Source organism: Panthera tigris, chromosome A1, assembly GCF_018350195.1.
Source record: "Panthera tigris isolate Pti1 chromosome A1, P.tigris_Pti1_mat1.1, whole genome shotgun sequence".
NCBI classification, from domain to species: domain Eukaryota; kingdom Metazoa; phylum Chordata; class Mammalia; order Carnivora; family Felidae; genus Panthera; species Panthera tigris.
The window spans coordinates 191,819,807-191,835,338 of record NC_056660.1 but is presented as its reverse complement, the minus strand read 5'-3'; the positions used below and the strand labels follow the sequence as shown (position 1 = coordinate 191,835,338).

The following is a 15,532-nucleotide window of genomic DNA, read 5'->3' as shown; positions in this document are numbered from 1 at the left end:
GGTTCTGGGCCCCCGGCAGAAGGCGCCTCCGGGTGACCCCCGGCGGGGCCCTGCGAGCCGCGGGAACCGACCCCGGGGCCTCGAGCGGGGAGGAAGGGGCTTTCCGGAGGCGCGGGGCCAGGGGCCGAAGGTGCCGGAGCGCAGCGGAGCAGAGCCGGGCCTCCTGGGCGCGGGGCAGGGCAGCGCCTGGTCTGGAGACGGACTCCGGGACCCTCGGGTGCGGGGGCCTCGGCGACCTGCCCCGCGGGGCGCGCGGCCGCGGAGTGGCCTACTGGGGATCCTCCCGCAGAGGGGCCGGCCCGGGGCGGGGAGATGAACGGCTTTAGCACGGAGGAGGACAGCCGCGAAGGGCCCCCCGCCGCCCCCGCCGCCGCCCCGGGCTACGGCCAGAGCTGCTGCCTCATCGAGGACGGCGAGCGCTGCGTCCGGCCCGCGGGCAACGCCTCCTTCAGCAAGAGGGTCCAGAAGAGCATCTCGCAGAAGAAACTCAAGCTGGACATCGACAAGAGCGTGAGTCCGCCCCTGCCCCTGCCCCTGTCCCCGGCTGGGTCCCCGCGCGCCGCCGTCCTCCGGCCGCTGTCCCCGGCTGAGGGCCGGACCCCGGGGCCCTCCCCGCCCTGGGCCTCGCCGCCCTTTATCTGCAAACTGGGTGGGGAGTTGCACTCGGGATTTCAAAGGCCGCTTCAGCGCAGACAGGCTCCGACTGGGATTCTGCCCAAATCCGGGAGACTGGGGGCGGCGGGGGGGGGGAAGGGGGCTCCGAGGACCTCTCCTTCCTGGGGAGATTTGACAACAGTTTAGGGCTTGTTGTGTTGATTTAGAGCAGGGAGACATGGGTTAATATTGTTGGCCCACGAAGGAGCAAGTGTTGGGGAGGGGGCGATGAAGGGGCCCAGCTCTTCTTTAACTTCTCTTCTCGGAACCATGTTATTCCTTCAGAGATGGAAAGGTGGCAGTTACTTCCCCCCTGCCGCGGCCTCGGCTTCTGCAGAGGGTCATCGAGCTCGCTGCTTTGCATGCAGCTGTGGGGAAATGGGATTTTTCAAGGATGTGGCAGAAATAAGGCCAAGACCAGGTCTTGAGAGGCGGTTCCTGCAGTCCAAGTGACCAGGAGGAAGAAAATCAGTTTTCTTAGGAGTAACTTCTTAGGGAAGGGGGCTTTAAATTTGATTAGAATCACCCTGTGTTTTGTGCCTAATTATAGGGAAACTTTTCCTGTGTGATTTCACCACTTCTAGTTAACAATTCTAAAGATGTGCCTATTGTCAACCAATTAAGAACTTTTTAGTTTGACATCTGTTGCTGCAAGCCTTAAGTGGCTGCCTTGTGATTAGGAATTGGAAATGAGTTAAGGGGGGTTTTAATATTCTGGTAGACAAGCTAAGTTCAGGTGGTTAACATCCGTTCTTTTTTAGGACCAAAATTCCACTGTTGGGGAAAATCATAGATTGCTTGTTAAACTGAAAGGGCAGCCACTTTTTTACTTCGGGTTTTGCAGCTGAAACTGAGGCCCAGAGATAGGAAAGGACAGTGCCAAAGTGTCACAGTGACTGAGAGGCTGGTTAATTTAAAAACCCATTATCTGATTTACTTCCAAGCACCATGCATAAGCCTTGATTAAGTCTTAATAAATAAAATATCTTCCCTGCCCTTTTCTCCAGGCTCTTCCCTCCCACCCCCAAGTTTTTTTTAAGTTAACAATTACAATACATATTTGCAACTCTTGAATGGAAAGATGCTATTTTAAAAAATGGCTGGGAGTGAGTTAATGGCTTTTCTTATTACAAATCTCTATGAATGAATGGATGGATGGATGGATGAATGAAAGAAATTCATCTGAGGGCAAACAATTGGCTAGAGATCCAGATTAGGACACATGCTGAAGTGAAATGCCTAATCCTAAAACAGCAGTGAATTCATCCTCTTGGAAACACTGCCTACCTTTTGTATAGGTGGTTGGGCGACTTTACTTGAGCAGCTTATAATAATAATATTTTCCAATCCTTAAAAAAAAGAAATTTCCTGTTCTTTTAAACCCTTGGATGCCATGACATCTGAACAATTGTGATGCTGCCACCGGGGGGCTCCATTTACCCGGTGACCCCACTGGAAAACCTGTGTTGAGCTACGTTGGTGTTTTCACACACAGTGTCTACAAAAGAGGCATCCTGAGCCTGGCACCAGAGTTCCCCCAAAGTAATGCTTCTGGAGGAGTAGTGTTTCAAGATGGAATCACTCACAACTTGTTTCAAGGTGGTGGTGTGCAATCATTATTTCTGAAGGGGATTCTGTTTCATTCTCACAGGCTTGGGCAGGAATTCAATTCTAAGTAACTGCTGTGTTACAAGAAATTTTAGCTGTTGCAGAAAGGGAAACGGAAAAGAAAAACACTAGAGCCTTTGCTAGCACCCTCCTTCCTCAACCCGTAGCCCCCAAAGGCCACTGAGCTCTGAAATTTTTGAAAACCAGTATGTACTTCAAAATGGTTAAGGAGAAATAAGGACTATTTATCTTGTAAAAGGGTCTAGCAGAGAACCTTTTAAAATAATAGCACCAAAAGTCCAACTCAGGCAGTTTAAATTCATTTGATGTAGACATTGGCAGTGTTCTATGAGTTATTAACATATAACATGTTTTCAAACATTCCTCCAATTGACATATTTCTCCTTTATTCTGGAGAAAAGTGAAGTTGAGAACAGTATAAAGAAAATGTTGGGGTAGGAAAGGACCTGTGTGAAGGATCAGAAGGTCTGAGTGACCTTGGCCAGATCATAACTCCATCTGTGTGGCTTCTGTTTCTCTCTGATCAGGGCCAGCGGGGTTACACGGGTGATTGCTAAGTTCTCTTCCATCCAGGATTCCATTATTCTAGTGTCCTGACCTGAAATCTCCCAGCCACAGCTCGGGAAATCACCTCTGCGGCCTGTTCTACCAAGTGTGGCACTCTGTGAATTTGAGAAGCTGCTTAATCTCAGAGTTTACACATGGAACTAGCTAACATGAGGGCCAGCTTCCTATCAGGGATGGACAGTAGGGTGTGAGTGTGCTTTCTTCCCTGATAAAACCTTGCCCGTGGTCCATACATCAACCGGGAGGGATTCTTTGGGACAGCGACATGCTGTAACTGAAAGTCCTTTGACAGAGTTGACTCTGGCAAAGCTACTCCAATTTGTAACCATTTGTAACTGGTGGCTTTTGCTGGCCTAAGCTGTTTTTAGATGCGAGGGACGCCTCTGTTGGTGCGACTGCACTTACTGAACACCTGCTGTCTGCAAGATATGGTCACAATCTAAACTGAAAAGTACTCATGACTCCCCAACCCAACCACATGAAAGTGATTGTTCATCTGACTGCAAAGCGATTTTCATTATTTTCTCTGTGAAAAGACCTGAATTAATTGATGTTGGTTTCCTGTCAGCTTACTTTTATCTTTAAGAATTTAAGGAATAGGGTGACTGGGTGGCTCAGTCTGTTGAGCGTCCGACTTTTGATTTCGGCTCAGGTCATGATCTCATGGTTCATGAGTTCCAGCCCTGCGTCAGGCCTGCTGGGGATTTTCTCTCTCCCTCTCTCTCTGCCCCTCCCCTGCTCATGCTCACTTTTGCTCTCTCAAAATAAGTAAGTAAGCTTAAAAATTAAAAAAAAAGAAAGAAAGAAGGAAAGAATTAGGAGTGCCTGGGTTGCTCAGTCAGTTAAGCCATCTGACTTTTGATTTCGGCTCAGGTCATGATCTCACAGTTCGTGAGTTCGAGCCCCAAATCGGGTTCTGTGCAGACAGTGCAGAGCCTGCTTAGGATTCTCTCTCTGTGTCCCTCCGCCCCTCCCTCAAAAATAAAATAAGAACAAATAAATTTAAAAAAATAATAAAGTAAACATTTAAAAAATAAAAAATAAAAGAATTTAAGGAACAGAGGTTCCTGGCTGGCTCAGTTGGTAGAACATGCAACTCTCTATCTCAGGGTTGTGAGTTCAAGCCCCATGCTGGCACCGAGCCTACTTAAAAGAAAGAAAAAAAAAAAAAAAAGAAGGAATAAACTCAAATTCAGAAGTCCCTCAAGAACATTTGTGTGACATCTGCCTCAGTGTCAACAACCCCAATTCATTTACACAGGCATTTAGTTTGTTAGGTTTTTGAGTGTCTCCTCCAGCCAACCCTGGCACTTACATTCTTCAGTAAAAACACGTTACTACTTAGCTGCTGTTGCTGCCTTCACTTACTATTATGCCTCCAGCCTGCATTCGAAAATCAGCGGTAGCATCCACCTTCTTCCATGTGGCTTCTGGGAGAATGAGAATCTCTGCACCTTTCCACTTCTCTTTGTGGACCAGAGGTGTGCTGATGCAAGAAGTATAATTCTGATACACAGAAATCAAGTTTTTCAGAGAGACATCATCCTACAGTAGTAGCTGTTGTCCGTGTGAAAATAGGAAGTCCTGTCTGCCGTCGCCACAGCCCCATCCTTCCTCCTCTCCTCCTTCCTGAGACAGTGCCTTCCAGCGCATTGTAAATTCATAACTCCTACAGGTCTGAAAATGTCACATCACTCCCTGCTTCCAAAACCTTGGGGGACTCTGTCTTAAGGAAAGTCTAAGCTGTTCTCGTAGCCCCCACCCCCGAACTCTCATTGTGCTCCCATGTGGGCCGTTATCTCCACCTCACTGACACTGTCTACCCTGGGCTGTCTCCCTCACGCCTTCTTGTCAGCCGTGTTTGAGACTCTAAGTCTTGGCTCTTCTTCCCATCTGGAATGCTTCCTATCTACCTCTAAATTCTCCCTTGTAGTCAGGGACCTCTGCACTGACTGTCCCAGCCACAGGCATGTCTTCCGTGGCTGAATCCGTACCATTTATCGTCTCTAGCCTTCAGTGAGGACTTAGTTTATGATCTGCCGCCCAGTGTGATAGTAATGTTCGTGTCTCTTTGTGGGTTTTTTCTTCTGCAACCCAACATAAAACCTCTAGCAATTAGGGCCTACGTCTTATTCTTCCTTCTGTCTCTTCAGTGCTTTGCAGTGGCGAGAACCCCATAATTTGGTAGATACCTGTTGCAGTTTCCATGGAATCGGCAACTCTCACTTTAATTTGCTTCCCATCAGGTAAGGCACCTGTATATCTGCGACTTCCACAAAAATTTCATCCAGAGTGTACGAAATAAAAGGAAGAGGAAGACAAGTGACGATGGCGGAGATTCTCCTGAGCACGACACTGACATTCCTGAGGTAAAGGTCAAAAGGATCAGCTTGAGAAAGCTGGGAGAATGGATTCTAATGTGATCGTTATCTCTGGCCTGGTCCACTGGTTGTTTTCAGAAATAATTTTAGTCCCCTTTGTTTTGCTGTGGTTTGTTTGAAAAGTGAATCGAGAGAGAATCATGGTAATATCAAATCTGAGAGCTGAAAACTTAGAAATCAACTAGTCTCACTGCCCCATCATTTTACAGACAGGCACAGAGACCCAAGGTCACACATAGAGTTAGGGGGCTCCGGTCCAGTGTCCTTTCCTGTAGGCCATACTGCCTTTCTTCAAGAAACCCCTGATAAATTCTTAACTACAACCACAATGGCAAGTTTTTTTAAACTTTTTTTTGCCTTCAGAGGTGGAGACTGAGCCTATATGGATTGAGGGAAGTCACTTGCCCTCTGTTTTCTGGTCTGCAAAATGAAGGTGGACATTGTCAATGCATACCAGCTCTGATTTCCGTCGCTCTGATCCCTGGTCCAGGCTTGTTCCCAAGGAGCCATTCCAAAGTCAGCTATAAGGTTTCTCACCCTTGGCACTGCTGACATTGGGGGCCAGATAAGCCTTTGCTGTCAGGGCTATCCCTGACATCATTGGATGTTTAGCCGCATCCCCAGATTTTATCCATTAGATGCCAGTCGCCACAGTAGTGACAATCAAAAAATGTCTTCAGACATTAGCAGGTGTCCTCTGGTGGGGCGGAGTGGGGGGGGCTGGGGGTGGGCAAAAGCATCCCTTGTGGAGAACCATTGCACTAGACGATGAGACTGAGACTTCTCAAACCTTCAAGGTGCCAGTGCCTCCTGTGCAAGCCTGCAGGAAGCAGTATTGGCTTTTCTTTCTATCTAAGTTGTTTTCACTTAAGACTCAGCAGAAGAAGAACCGTTGGTAATGTACGTTGAATATTTGACACATGAATATTTCATAAGGCAACTGCCTGTTAGCACTCAGAGTGGAAATGACTGCGTAGGAATAGAAAGAGTAGGCGGGCCTTTGTCTGCAGATGTGGAGAAACCCTTTGGAAATATGGTCCTTTCCCCTGCCCCTCTCGGTGTCCCTTTTTTTAGCATTGGTTTATAGTATTTTTCTGTCGCCTTTAGCGTTAGTATTATTATTTTATAAAGAAATGGATGTATTCAATTTCAATGCTTTTTACAAAAAAAAAAAAAAAAAAAAGGTTTGAGGAATGTTTTGAAAAGAATGAAGGACTTTGGTCCCTCATATTGATCATTCATTTTGTTTTTAAGTGCTCTCCACCTGCCCGAAGCAAGAACATCTCTTTTAGAGGCAGGTAAAAGCAGCCCAGCTTTCTGGGCCTTCAATATCTCATGACTGTGAAGCTTTCCTCTCTTCCTGTGTTAGAAAAAAAAGGGGGGGTCCTTTCCCTCTGTCATCCAGCCGTCTGCAGAGACCCCAACCTAACCTGCTGATTTGTACATTAGCTACAGTAGCTTTTCAGTTTTCCCTGAAGAGTTGTTGGGGTTCTGATACCTGAAGGCTCAGCCTAGGGAGGAACTCTTTGAGAACAGCAGTAATTCCCACTGTCCTTCCTCATGCTCCCCGTCCAGTCTGCTGCCAAGCTGTGGCCTGTCGTCCTCCAGGATGCCTGTCTGGGTTTACCTTTGCTGCCCATCTTAGTGTCCCCCTCTAGTATCACCAGCCTCCAAAGCTCAATTCGAGTATTTCATTTCTGATCCCTGCTACAGCATCACCCCCCGCACCCCCCACCAGTCTTCCCTATAAGCCCCCACTAGACACATCTTCCTGGAACATCACCCTCTACTACCTATGGTAGCTCCTGCTTTTCGAGACCTGCTGCCCTCCAGTCCCACCTTTTAAACCTGTCACTAATGCCTATGACCCCTCTTCCTCTCATGACTTCCTCTCATGACTCTCTGTACTCCTGGTATTCTCTCTCATTCCCTACACTAGCCCCGTCCTTACCATCTTTCTAAACCCTGCTCTCCTTTGCTTCAGCTTCACTGCCTCCGTGAGCCCCCTGAGACCACCCCTTCCCAGCCAGAACTGTGTTTCCACTGTTTTTTGGTTTTGTTTTGTTTTGTCTTGTTTTTTGTCCTCCCAGCAAGTTATTAGTCCTCAGTGGATCATTTCTAAGATGTTTCTGTAGTTCTCTTCACCCCTGCCCCTCCTAGAGTAGTGCTGGGCACATAGTGCACTCCTGGTGAGTCATGCCTAATCAGGTGATGGATAATGTGTTTCTCCTCTTCTCTCCAGGTTGACCTGTTCCAGCTGCAGGTGAACACTCTACGGCGTTATAAACGACACTACAAATTGCAGACCAGACCAGGCTTCAATAAGGCCCAGTTAGCAGAAGTAAGTGGACAAATTGCACTGTAAAAAGAAAGCCAGAAGTGTGCTTCTGTCAGTGACCTTGGTTCCCCCTACCGCTATGTGTGTCTGTTGATCATAATGCCCTCCACAGCTCTGGAAACAACTTCCTAGTCCCTCTTTTGTACAATCCAAAATCCCACAGCTTTACCTGGAAAGGCCCAGTTTCTATCACAGAAACCATGGCACAGAGAGAGGAAATGACTTATTTAAAATCACACAGCAAGTTCATGGCAGAACTGAGCCTGGAATCTCAAGACTCCTGATCCTAAGTCCTGAGTGTGCTTTTGTTTGTTCATTTGTTTGAATCTTGTTTTGTAAGATTCTTTATAGATATGGTCCTTTCTGCACATCAGGTGTGTCAGATTAATCACCCCAAAACCTTTGCTCATGTTCTTTAGGAGCTATTTTTTTTCTTTAGTTTTTTTTTTTTTCCTTGATTTCTTCTACTCTGATGTTGGTAATGGAAGCATTTATTCTAATGAATGGAACCCAAGAAATTTTTCTCCTATCCTGAGCTCTGAATACAATTTGGAGGAGGGGGCGGAGAATGGTCTGTTGGCCATTGTCTTAAAATATTGACAGCCTGGCTTGATACTTCTGTCCGATTGGCATTTGTGTGAGGACCTCTCCTCACGCTTTTCTTAATGTGCTTTTCTGCCCATTGTAGAAAATTGGGAAAATGAAAAAAAGAAAAATATAATCCTACCATCCAGAGATGACCACTCTTTAGTGCTAGTTCTCTGACTTTTTTTTTTTCATCAGTCCTAGCCCCCTCAATCCAATCAGAAATTTCCTTAAAAGTTCACAGCCCCATAGGTTTTTGATCTTTTCTTTAGGGGTTTCTTGCTGATCTATCATTTTTACTTGAAACTTCTTCAGCATCTAGATAAAACATAGTGCACAAGACTTAACCCTTTAAGGTAATGTTACCCATTTCCAGCATTCACCCTGGTGAAAGGGATGGGATGAGGTGGGGCAAGAGGAGACCTGCATTCTCAGGACTTATAAAATAAAGCCAAATGTCAGGAGTGCATAGTGAATGACAGATTATTCTTCAAATGTGATGTGTCTTTCAAGAGGCAGTTCTATTTAGGTGAATTCTTGGGTCAAACACTTACATCTGAACAACTGGCTATTCATTTGACACAATTTTACTTTATTCTTAATGTTTGTTTATTTTGAGAGAGAGAGAGAGCGTGCATTCGCATGAGCAGGGGAGGAGCAAAGAGAGAGGGAGAGACAGAATCCCAAGCAGGCCCCACACTGTCAGCAGGGAGCCCGATGTAGGGCTTGAACTCAAGAATCGTGAGGTCACGACCTGAGCCAAGATCAACCAACCCAGCCACCCAGGCGCCTCTCATTTGACACAATTTTAAAAAGACACTTTTCTGCCCAGTCCCAGGGCCTGAGAGCTGGAGATGGTAGCAGCTGGCCAAGCAGAGCAGTCCCAACCTGTTCCTCCATGGGGATGACCTTGACTTTTTGCCATGATGGACAGTTGGCTGCCACTGAAATAGAACTGCACTTTGGGAGTGTTGTGGGTTAAAGGGCTGCTTTTGGAGTCCTGGAAACCAAATCCCGCAGACCCCTGGAGAAGAAGGGCATTCTGAGCTGTATAGCACTGTAGGAAGTTCTGCAGTGATCGTAATCCCCTCCCTAGCTCTGGAAGCTAAGTCCTGCTCCCTCTTTGGCACAGTTCAGATTTTGTGGCCCTGATTTATGCATGCTTTAATGGACTCTGGTTTTTTTCCCTCATGTAGACTGTCAGCCGACACTTCAGGAACATACCTGTGAATGAAAAAGAGACCCTCGCCTACTTCATCTACATGGTTAAAAGTAACAAGAGTAGACTGGACCAGAAATCGGAGGGCGGCAAGCAGCTTGAGTGAGGAAGAAGCGCATCAAGGAACAAAGTATGATGCTTAATGCACAGGTGATATCTGCCACGTTTAGGCCCATAAAGACTGTTAAATTTTATTGTAAATAAAGAAGTTTGAATGATGAATACTGTAAATCTTTTCGGTCAGGAGAATCATATTCTCATGAGTCAGCATGTTATACAAAGACTTTCTTTTAAGGCAACTGCTGGACTGAAAAAACAAGACCATAATGAGATTGAGAGACTATGTATTGTAGCATTTAACAAAGCACTAAGCCAATTCTACTGGAAGTGTGGGATAAAAAATATTTCGGTACTCACCTTGTAATACCACTCTGCCTTGTGTGAGAGGTGGCACTGGGATAGCAGTGAGGCCCAGCCAGCTTGAGGAGCGGTAGACCCGGGTCTGCCGGGGACAGACAGACGTGCCCCCGCTTTGTTGCGAGCTTTGTCGTTTAGCAGCACATCAGTTCGACAGCGGTCCTCCTCACTGGCCCGGTGCCTCGCCTTGCACACAGTAGGCACTCGAGCAGTATCTGTTGGCTAGTTGCACTGTCACTGACCGTGCCGGCCTCGTAACATCTGCTTCACACCTCTAGGTAATGAGACCCCTGCCATTTCTGTTGCTCACCACTTAACTTCTAGAGTACGGAGGAAGTTCTGATGCACCAGCAGGAGGTTTCTCATCACAAGAGGATTTGAGGGCAAGCGCATGTGCCAAGCTCTGTTCATGGAGGTTCCAGAAACACTGATGCAGAGACCCTCACAGGAGACGCAGCCCTCTGCACACCATCTGTGCTTTACTTTTTGGGGTGAAGTTACGAATTATGACTTCAGTCATTCTAGGCCATAAATGCTTTGACAGATGGAGATATTTAGTGATCTGGGGCCTATGTTTTCAGAAGTACGAATCCTTAGTTCACAACCACCAAGAAAGCTGCCAAGGATCATGTAATTTCTGCTCATAAGCCCAGTTCTGGGACAAAAAGTCTGACTGGCCTTGACTCCCTGGGCTCGGGGTCACCAGCAAATCATGAGTTTGAGCTATTCGCAAAGGTCAGTGCCATTGTTCATTTTTCTGAGCAGTTTGCCTCCCTTTTAGGGGAAAAAGATTGCTAAAATGATTTTTTTTTTTTAAGTATGAATAATTACCTGAGTTTTTTTAATGTTCAAAACCTCAGATTCCTCTATCTTCTTATATCAGAGCCAAAGTCTCCTTTGAAAGCAAAGCTTTATACCCAAAAATATGCTTTTGAAAAAGTTTCTAATCAGTGTATTAGGGGACAAAGGATGTGAATAGGGGCTGGGAGAAAAAGAGAAGAAAAGGACTTGGATTCTAATTTCTGACCGTCTTGACACATACTGTGGTCAAAAGTATCATTTTCTTACTCAGTTTCAATTGTGAGTTCTTTCTTAAGCCTTAAATTGTAAAAGGAGCTGTGGATGGCCTGGCCTGGCAGAAAGTTTTAATGTCCCACAGATGGCTTACTCTGGGCATCAGCACAGAGAAGTCAGAACAAAACCCCACTAAGCAGGGTGGTGCACTTTCTGAAGGTCTCCGCTCTGTGAGGCAGAGGGCCATGCTCTCTGTGGACCAGGGACAGGCCACCCTGTCACTAAAATGCAGTGTGTTCCATTGCAGCAAATTTTCACCAGTGTTCAGAATGCACGTCTAGCAGATTACAGCCTTTTTAAATATGTATAAATGAATGTACATAGAGCATACTCTAGACTATGAGGGGATCTTATTTTAATATACTCGGCTATGGATGGCACGTCAAGGTACTCTGAGTGTTTTTAGTCATTCAGATTCAGTATGTAGAGATTGTCGTACTGCGTGTAGCTGAAAGATGTTGGTGTGTGGACATCAGGAAGGCTCAAAGGTTATGTGGCTTGTATGGGTTTTTTCCTAAGAGGCTGAGTTAGAAAGGCTTTGGAGGCATCAAACACCAAGCCCCCCCCCACCTTGTCAAGGGGAGTGTTTTCTCATCAGGCTGCAGTTTGGGGGGCCAGATAGGCCTAGAGGTTAAGGCACTGGTAACCCGCTGTCTGGAAAGGTTCATCTCTTGTCAAGAAAGTGTACCTTTCTGATGTGTAAGTGAAAATTGCAGATGTGTAGATCCTGTCACTGTTTCTTGAACAGCAGGTCCGTTTCCCAGTGGGGAGAGACAGCAGTACGTTTCTGTACAAGAAGCTGTGGTGTTAGGATCCATCTGTTCACGTGTATCGGTAAGCGCGCTCTGGTTCCAGCCAGAACCCCGGGGAGACTCGCACCTTCGGCCGGACGCTGTGCCACCTCTCCTCGGAAGAGGTGCTTTTGGAAAATGGAGGTCGTGGGTATCTTTTCACCCTTTGAAAACGTGTCAGATGAGAGAAAAGACAAAGCTATCTGAACTGACGTTTCTCATGTGTGCAGAAATCTGTTCTTTCATCAAACCACTAAGCCGCTTGCCTTAGCCTCTTCTGCAGTTTCCCATGGCTTGATCTGTGCGCAGGAGGCTTCTGCCTGTGGGAAATGGTGGGGCCCTCCGAAGGAGTGGGGTTTGGGGAAAGCAGTGTTCATCTTGGCTGCCTACATTTTTACGCACCTGCCAAGGACTCTTGCGCTTCTCTCCACCTGTAATGTTGCAACATTGCCTTCTCTCCTCTTGGTGCTCCCGGGCAAAACTGGAATGTGAAATCCAGAGCGGACGTTGTCTTCTTAAAGAGTATGGTGCCTGCCTCGGTCCAGCCTGGTGTGGTTCTTTCATATGCGCTGAAGGTTGTCACGTGGAAATGTCAGCATCCTGCCACTCATGTCACTCTGATTTAGGGTTTTAAAAAAACAAATGGACAAACTTCTTATTTCAGCAAACACACTCTTAGGTTGGCAACAGCATGTGAAAAAGATCGTAGCTGAATCCCATGAAAGATTGAAACCAAAGGCTTCAAGATTGGCATTGTAAAATGACAAGGAATTTCACTTATGTGTTAGAGCCGCCAAGTTGGTAGATGTTCCTGTCATAGCTAAATATTCACTGCTAGCCTTCCAGGGAACAGATATTAATAATTGTTTGCAGCTGGAATGTCACATCTAACCTTGGCATTTCTGCTGCTTATTTTGTGGGAACTTCTTGGTTAATATCCTGCAGGACAACCAGCTGGTAGACAAGGGAGAAAGTAGGACAGGGGACTTACTTGGGAGCCCTTGTCTGTTGAAGTAGGCTGTCCAGACCGTGGATCCCAGCAAAGTTGCTTCATGGAAGTCCCCTAAAGGCTCTCAGTCCTTATAATGGTGAGATCCAAAAGTAAGGAAAGGGTCTTTGAGTCATCAGTCCGGTCTCCCCACAGGTGCTGACATTCTGCCTACAACTGTCCCACCAAGGATTTGAGCAGTCTGGGTTTAAACATCTGTGAGGACAGGGAACTCACTACCTCCTGGGGAAGCCTGCTCTATCTTTGTAAACCTCTGGCTTTTCTGTGTTCTCTGTAATTTCCATCTTAGTCTGTCCCCAGTAGGGGCCATGTGGAACGAGTTGTTCATCTTGGCCAAGGACCCAATCGCTGGCGCTGTCCCATGGCCTAGCAGCCATCTTTTGGAAAGGAGCAGCTGGCAGATGGACACTTTGGTGTGCTGACTGTCCTTCCCCCTCAGCATTGGTCCATTTAGTTTCTTGTTGAAGGATGTTGCGGAAACACCATCAGCCTGGTTATACTCACTTGTTGCCGCTGAAGCTAACGGAGGGGTCAAGAGAGGAAGGGATGCTATCAGCCTGATAAAAAATAACCTAAGAAGGTGTGAGACCCTGGTTCCATGCTTGCTACACAAAAACAGATGCTCACATCACTCAGGAAGAGTTTTAGCTAGAAGATTGTAAAACACTGCTCCCTGTGGAGTGTAAAGGTTCCACGGCTACTGAGGGCTTCTACCTTAAAATTTCTGCAAGTTCTTCACACGTTTTTATTGAGCAAACGAAGCTTAGGATACCTTGGAGGGGGGGTACACCACATGTCTCTGTGTCCTAGAAGTGCCATACTTTCAAGCTGGAAAGTCCTTTAAGGTTGCTGGTGCGCCCTCATTCATTTTAAAGACAGGAGACTAAAATTCAGAACAACTTGCCCGAGTCACATGGCACTGTCTGGACTAACATCTCGTCCTCCTGACCTGTCCAGAGCTCTGCTCACTCTCTGACTTGCACAGGACTCAAATCCTGTCTAATGTAACTGCCTTCAGATTCTTGAGACCTGGCCACTGAGCAGAGAGGTTCCCAAGGCCATCTCTTCGGGGCTGTGAACCAACATGCTGAGCTGCTCAAGGTCGTGTGAAATGATTAGGAAAGCAGTCAGCTGAGTTTGCACAATGAATGTGAGGGGAGAACAGTTCTAGCTTATGATTTAAGACTGTGATTCAGAAGCCCTTGCGGGAGACGTAGTGTTGCCCTAGAATCTAAGTTCTCACAAAATGGGCTTGCTCTGTGATCTGTTGGTCAGGCTTCTGCCTTTCATGTGGTCCTCTGGGGTTGTGTCACTCAGATGGCCCTGACTTGGACAGACACAGCTCTGACGCCCTGTGATTCCCAGCCTCCCGGCCCCTGTTACTGGGCTAGGCAGTTGAACTGAAGGACAAAAGTAAACTCAAGGTCATGGCCTGGAAAGCACGGTGTTTGGGGGTGCCTTTTTAGTCCCTTCATTTTATTGCAGACTGTTCCCAAGTTCAAGGTTGGGTCAAGTTGATCTGATGTTTTGAGATGGAGTCTAGTCTGGGGCAAGGTGGGACCTCTTCTTAAGGTAGAAATGTCTGCAATCAGTTATTTCACCTGGCTCACGTCTTAAACCACAAACCCTCCGGTTGCTCTCACTCCATGAATGCATCTTCGCCAATGGTGGAGGGTCATACAGGACCCCTGTTTTACGTGTCTGCTCTCCATTATGCCCATCAGAATGTTTTCAGGGTGTGGGTTTGTTCTCCATTTTGTAACTGCCTTATCAAAAAGCAAGTGCCCTTCCATTCCAGGCCTCCTCATACTGTACTTGTTTCCTGCCAAATTTGGGGGATCACTTGTATTTTAATTTTGTAATCTATGGCTCTGTACTGTTGAAAGGCTCTCCATTCTGTGGGGTCTCCTTAGTATGTACGTGACTTTTCATGTTGCAATATCACACGGATGGGACGGCCCGACTTTCACTCTTAATAAACGATCTGAATGAATAACAAGAGACACATTCTGTTGTTCTCCTTGACCGTCCACATGGAATTCAGATGCTTTCACTTCCGTATTTGGCCCCTGGCTGTGTAGTTACAGCGATTGCTGCCAGCGGTTTTTCCTCCAGACTCTTAACTACTAGCTCCTACATTCCCCCTTCCCATCCCAGTGCACGTCGAGTAAGTTTAGGTCACAGAAGTTTATTCCTGCTCTCCCACTCATGTGGAAAGAGATTGAGGGGTCCAAAGGCTGGAGTGTGGAGCCTGAATGCTGCACAGCGAGCCCGACACGCTGAGCAAGGAGCTTCAGTCTGGGTCTGCAGTTATCCACGTATAAAGTGAAGGCCTTGAGTAGCCTGGCTGGAGGGCTGCAGGTTGACGTGCCCGCAGGGGCAGCCGGGGAACTCACGTCCCTCCTGAGGGCAGCTGCCACTCCGCTCCGGCCTCTCGTTGCCATTTGGGGATGCCAGCCCTGTGGGCCCAGTTCTTGAGATTTCACAAGAGGAGCTGGTAATCTGGATCTTCATATAAAGATCTCAATGTTCAAATGTCTCAAAACTTATTTTTCACAGGATATGGACTGGTGTGTCTTTACCTACAGTAAAGGCTTGCTATTTAGAGTTCGTCCATCATCTGAATGCTTGTTAGACATGAAGAATCTCCGCCCCCCTCACCTGCCAACTGTCTACTGAATCAGCTCTGTGTTTTAACAAAGTCCCCAGGCAAGTCACGTGCTCATGACGGGGTTAGCTGACTGGGTTGTGCTGGTGGAGGTCCCCGAGCCCTCATGGGATGAAGTCCCTTGCCCAGCCAAGCCTGAGACTTTCACATCTGCCATTAGTGCCACTTTAGCACACCTCTGTCCTCAGAATGAAAGGGAA

At 47.0% G+C, this 15,532-nt stretch overlaps 1 protein-coding gene across 3 annotated transcripts; it reads left to right on the top strand.

The window, feature by feature from the left end:
* The first annotated feature begins 308 nt into the window (after positions 1-308).
* On the top strand, positions 309-15,532 carry SAP30L (SAP30 like). Of its 3 annotated transcripts, none has more exons than XM_042993846.1 (5): positions 309-510; positions 5,097-5,219; positions 7,474-7,572; positions 9,351-9,503; positions 15,224-15,532. In XM_042993846.1, the coding sequence occupies exons 1-4, from the start codon at positions 313-315 to the stop codon at positions 9,477-9,479; spliced, it is 549 nt and encodes a 182-aa protein (XP_042849780.1). In that variant the 5' UTR covers positions 309-312; the 3' UTR covers positions 9,480-9,503; positions 15,224-15,532. The 3 variants fall into 3 exon arrangements, with proteins under 3 accessions (XP_042849780.1, XP_042849778.1, XP_042849774.1); XM_042993844.1 differs by lacking the exon at positions 15,224-15,532 and adding an exon at positions 11,613-15,216; XM_042993840.1 differs by lacking the exon at positions 15,224-15,532 and having other exon boundaries at positions 9,351-9,979.

Excerpts from the sequence above, each read along its gene's own strand:
- SAP30L (XM_042993846.1), top strand. The coding sequence starts at position 313 with ATGAACGGCTTTAGCACGGAGGAGGACAGCCGCGAAGGGCCCCCCGCC. Across the intron at positions 5,220-7,473 it reads ACGACACTGACATTCCTGAG|GTTGACCTGTTCCAGCTGCA; the intron begins GTAAAGGTCAAA and ends TCTTCTCTCCAG. Across the intron at positions 7,573-9,350 it reads ATAAGGCCCAGTTAGCAGAA|ACTGTCAGCCGACACTTCAG; the intron begins GTAAGTGGACAA and ends TCCCTCATGTAG.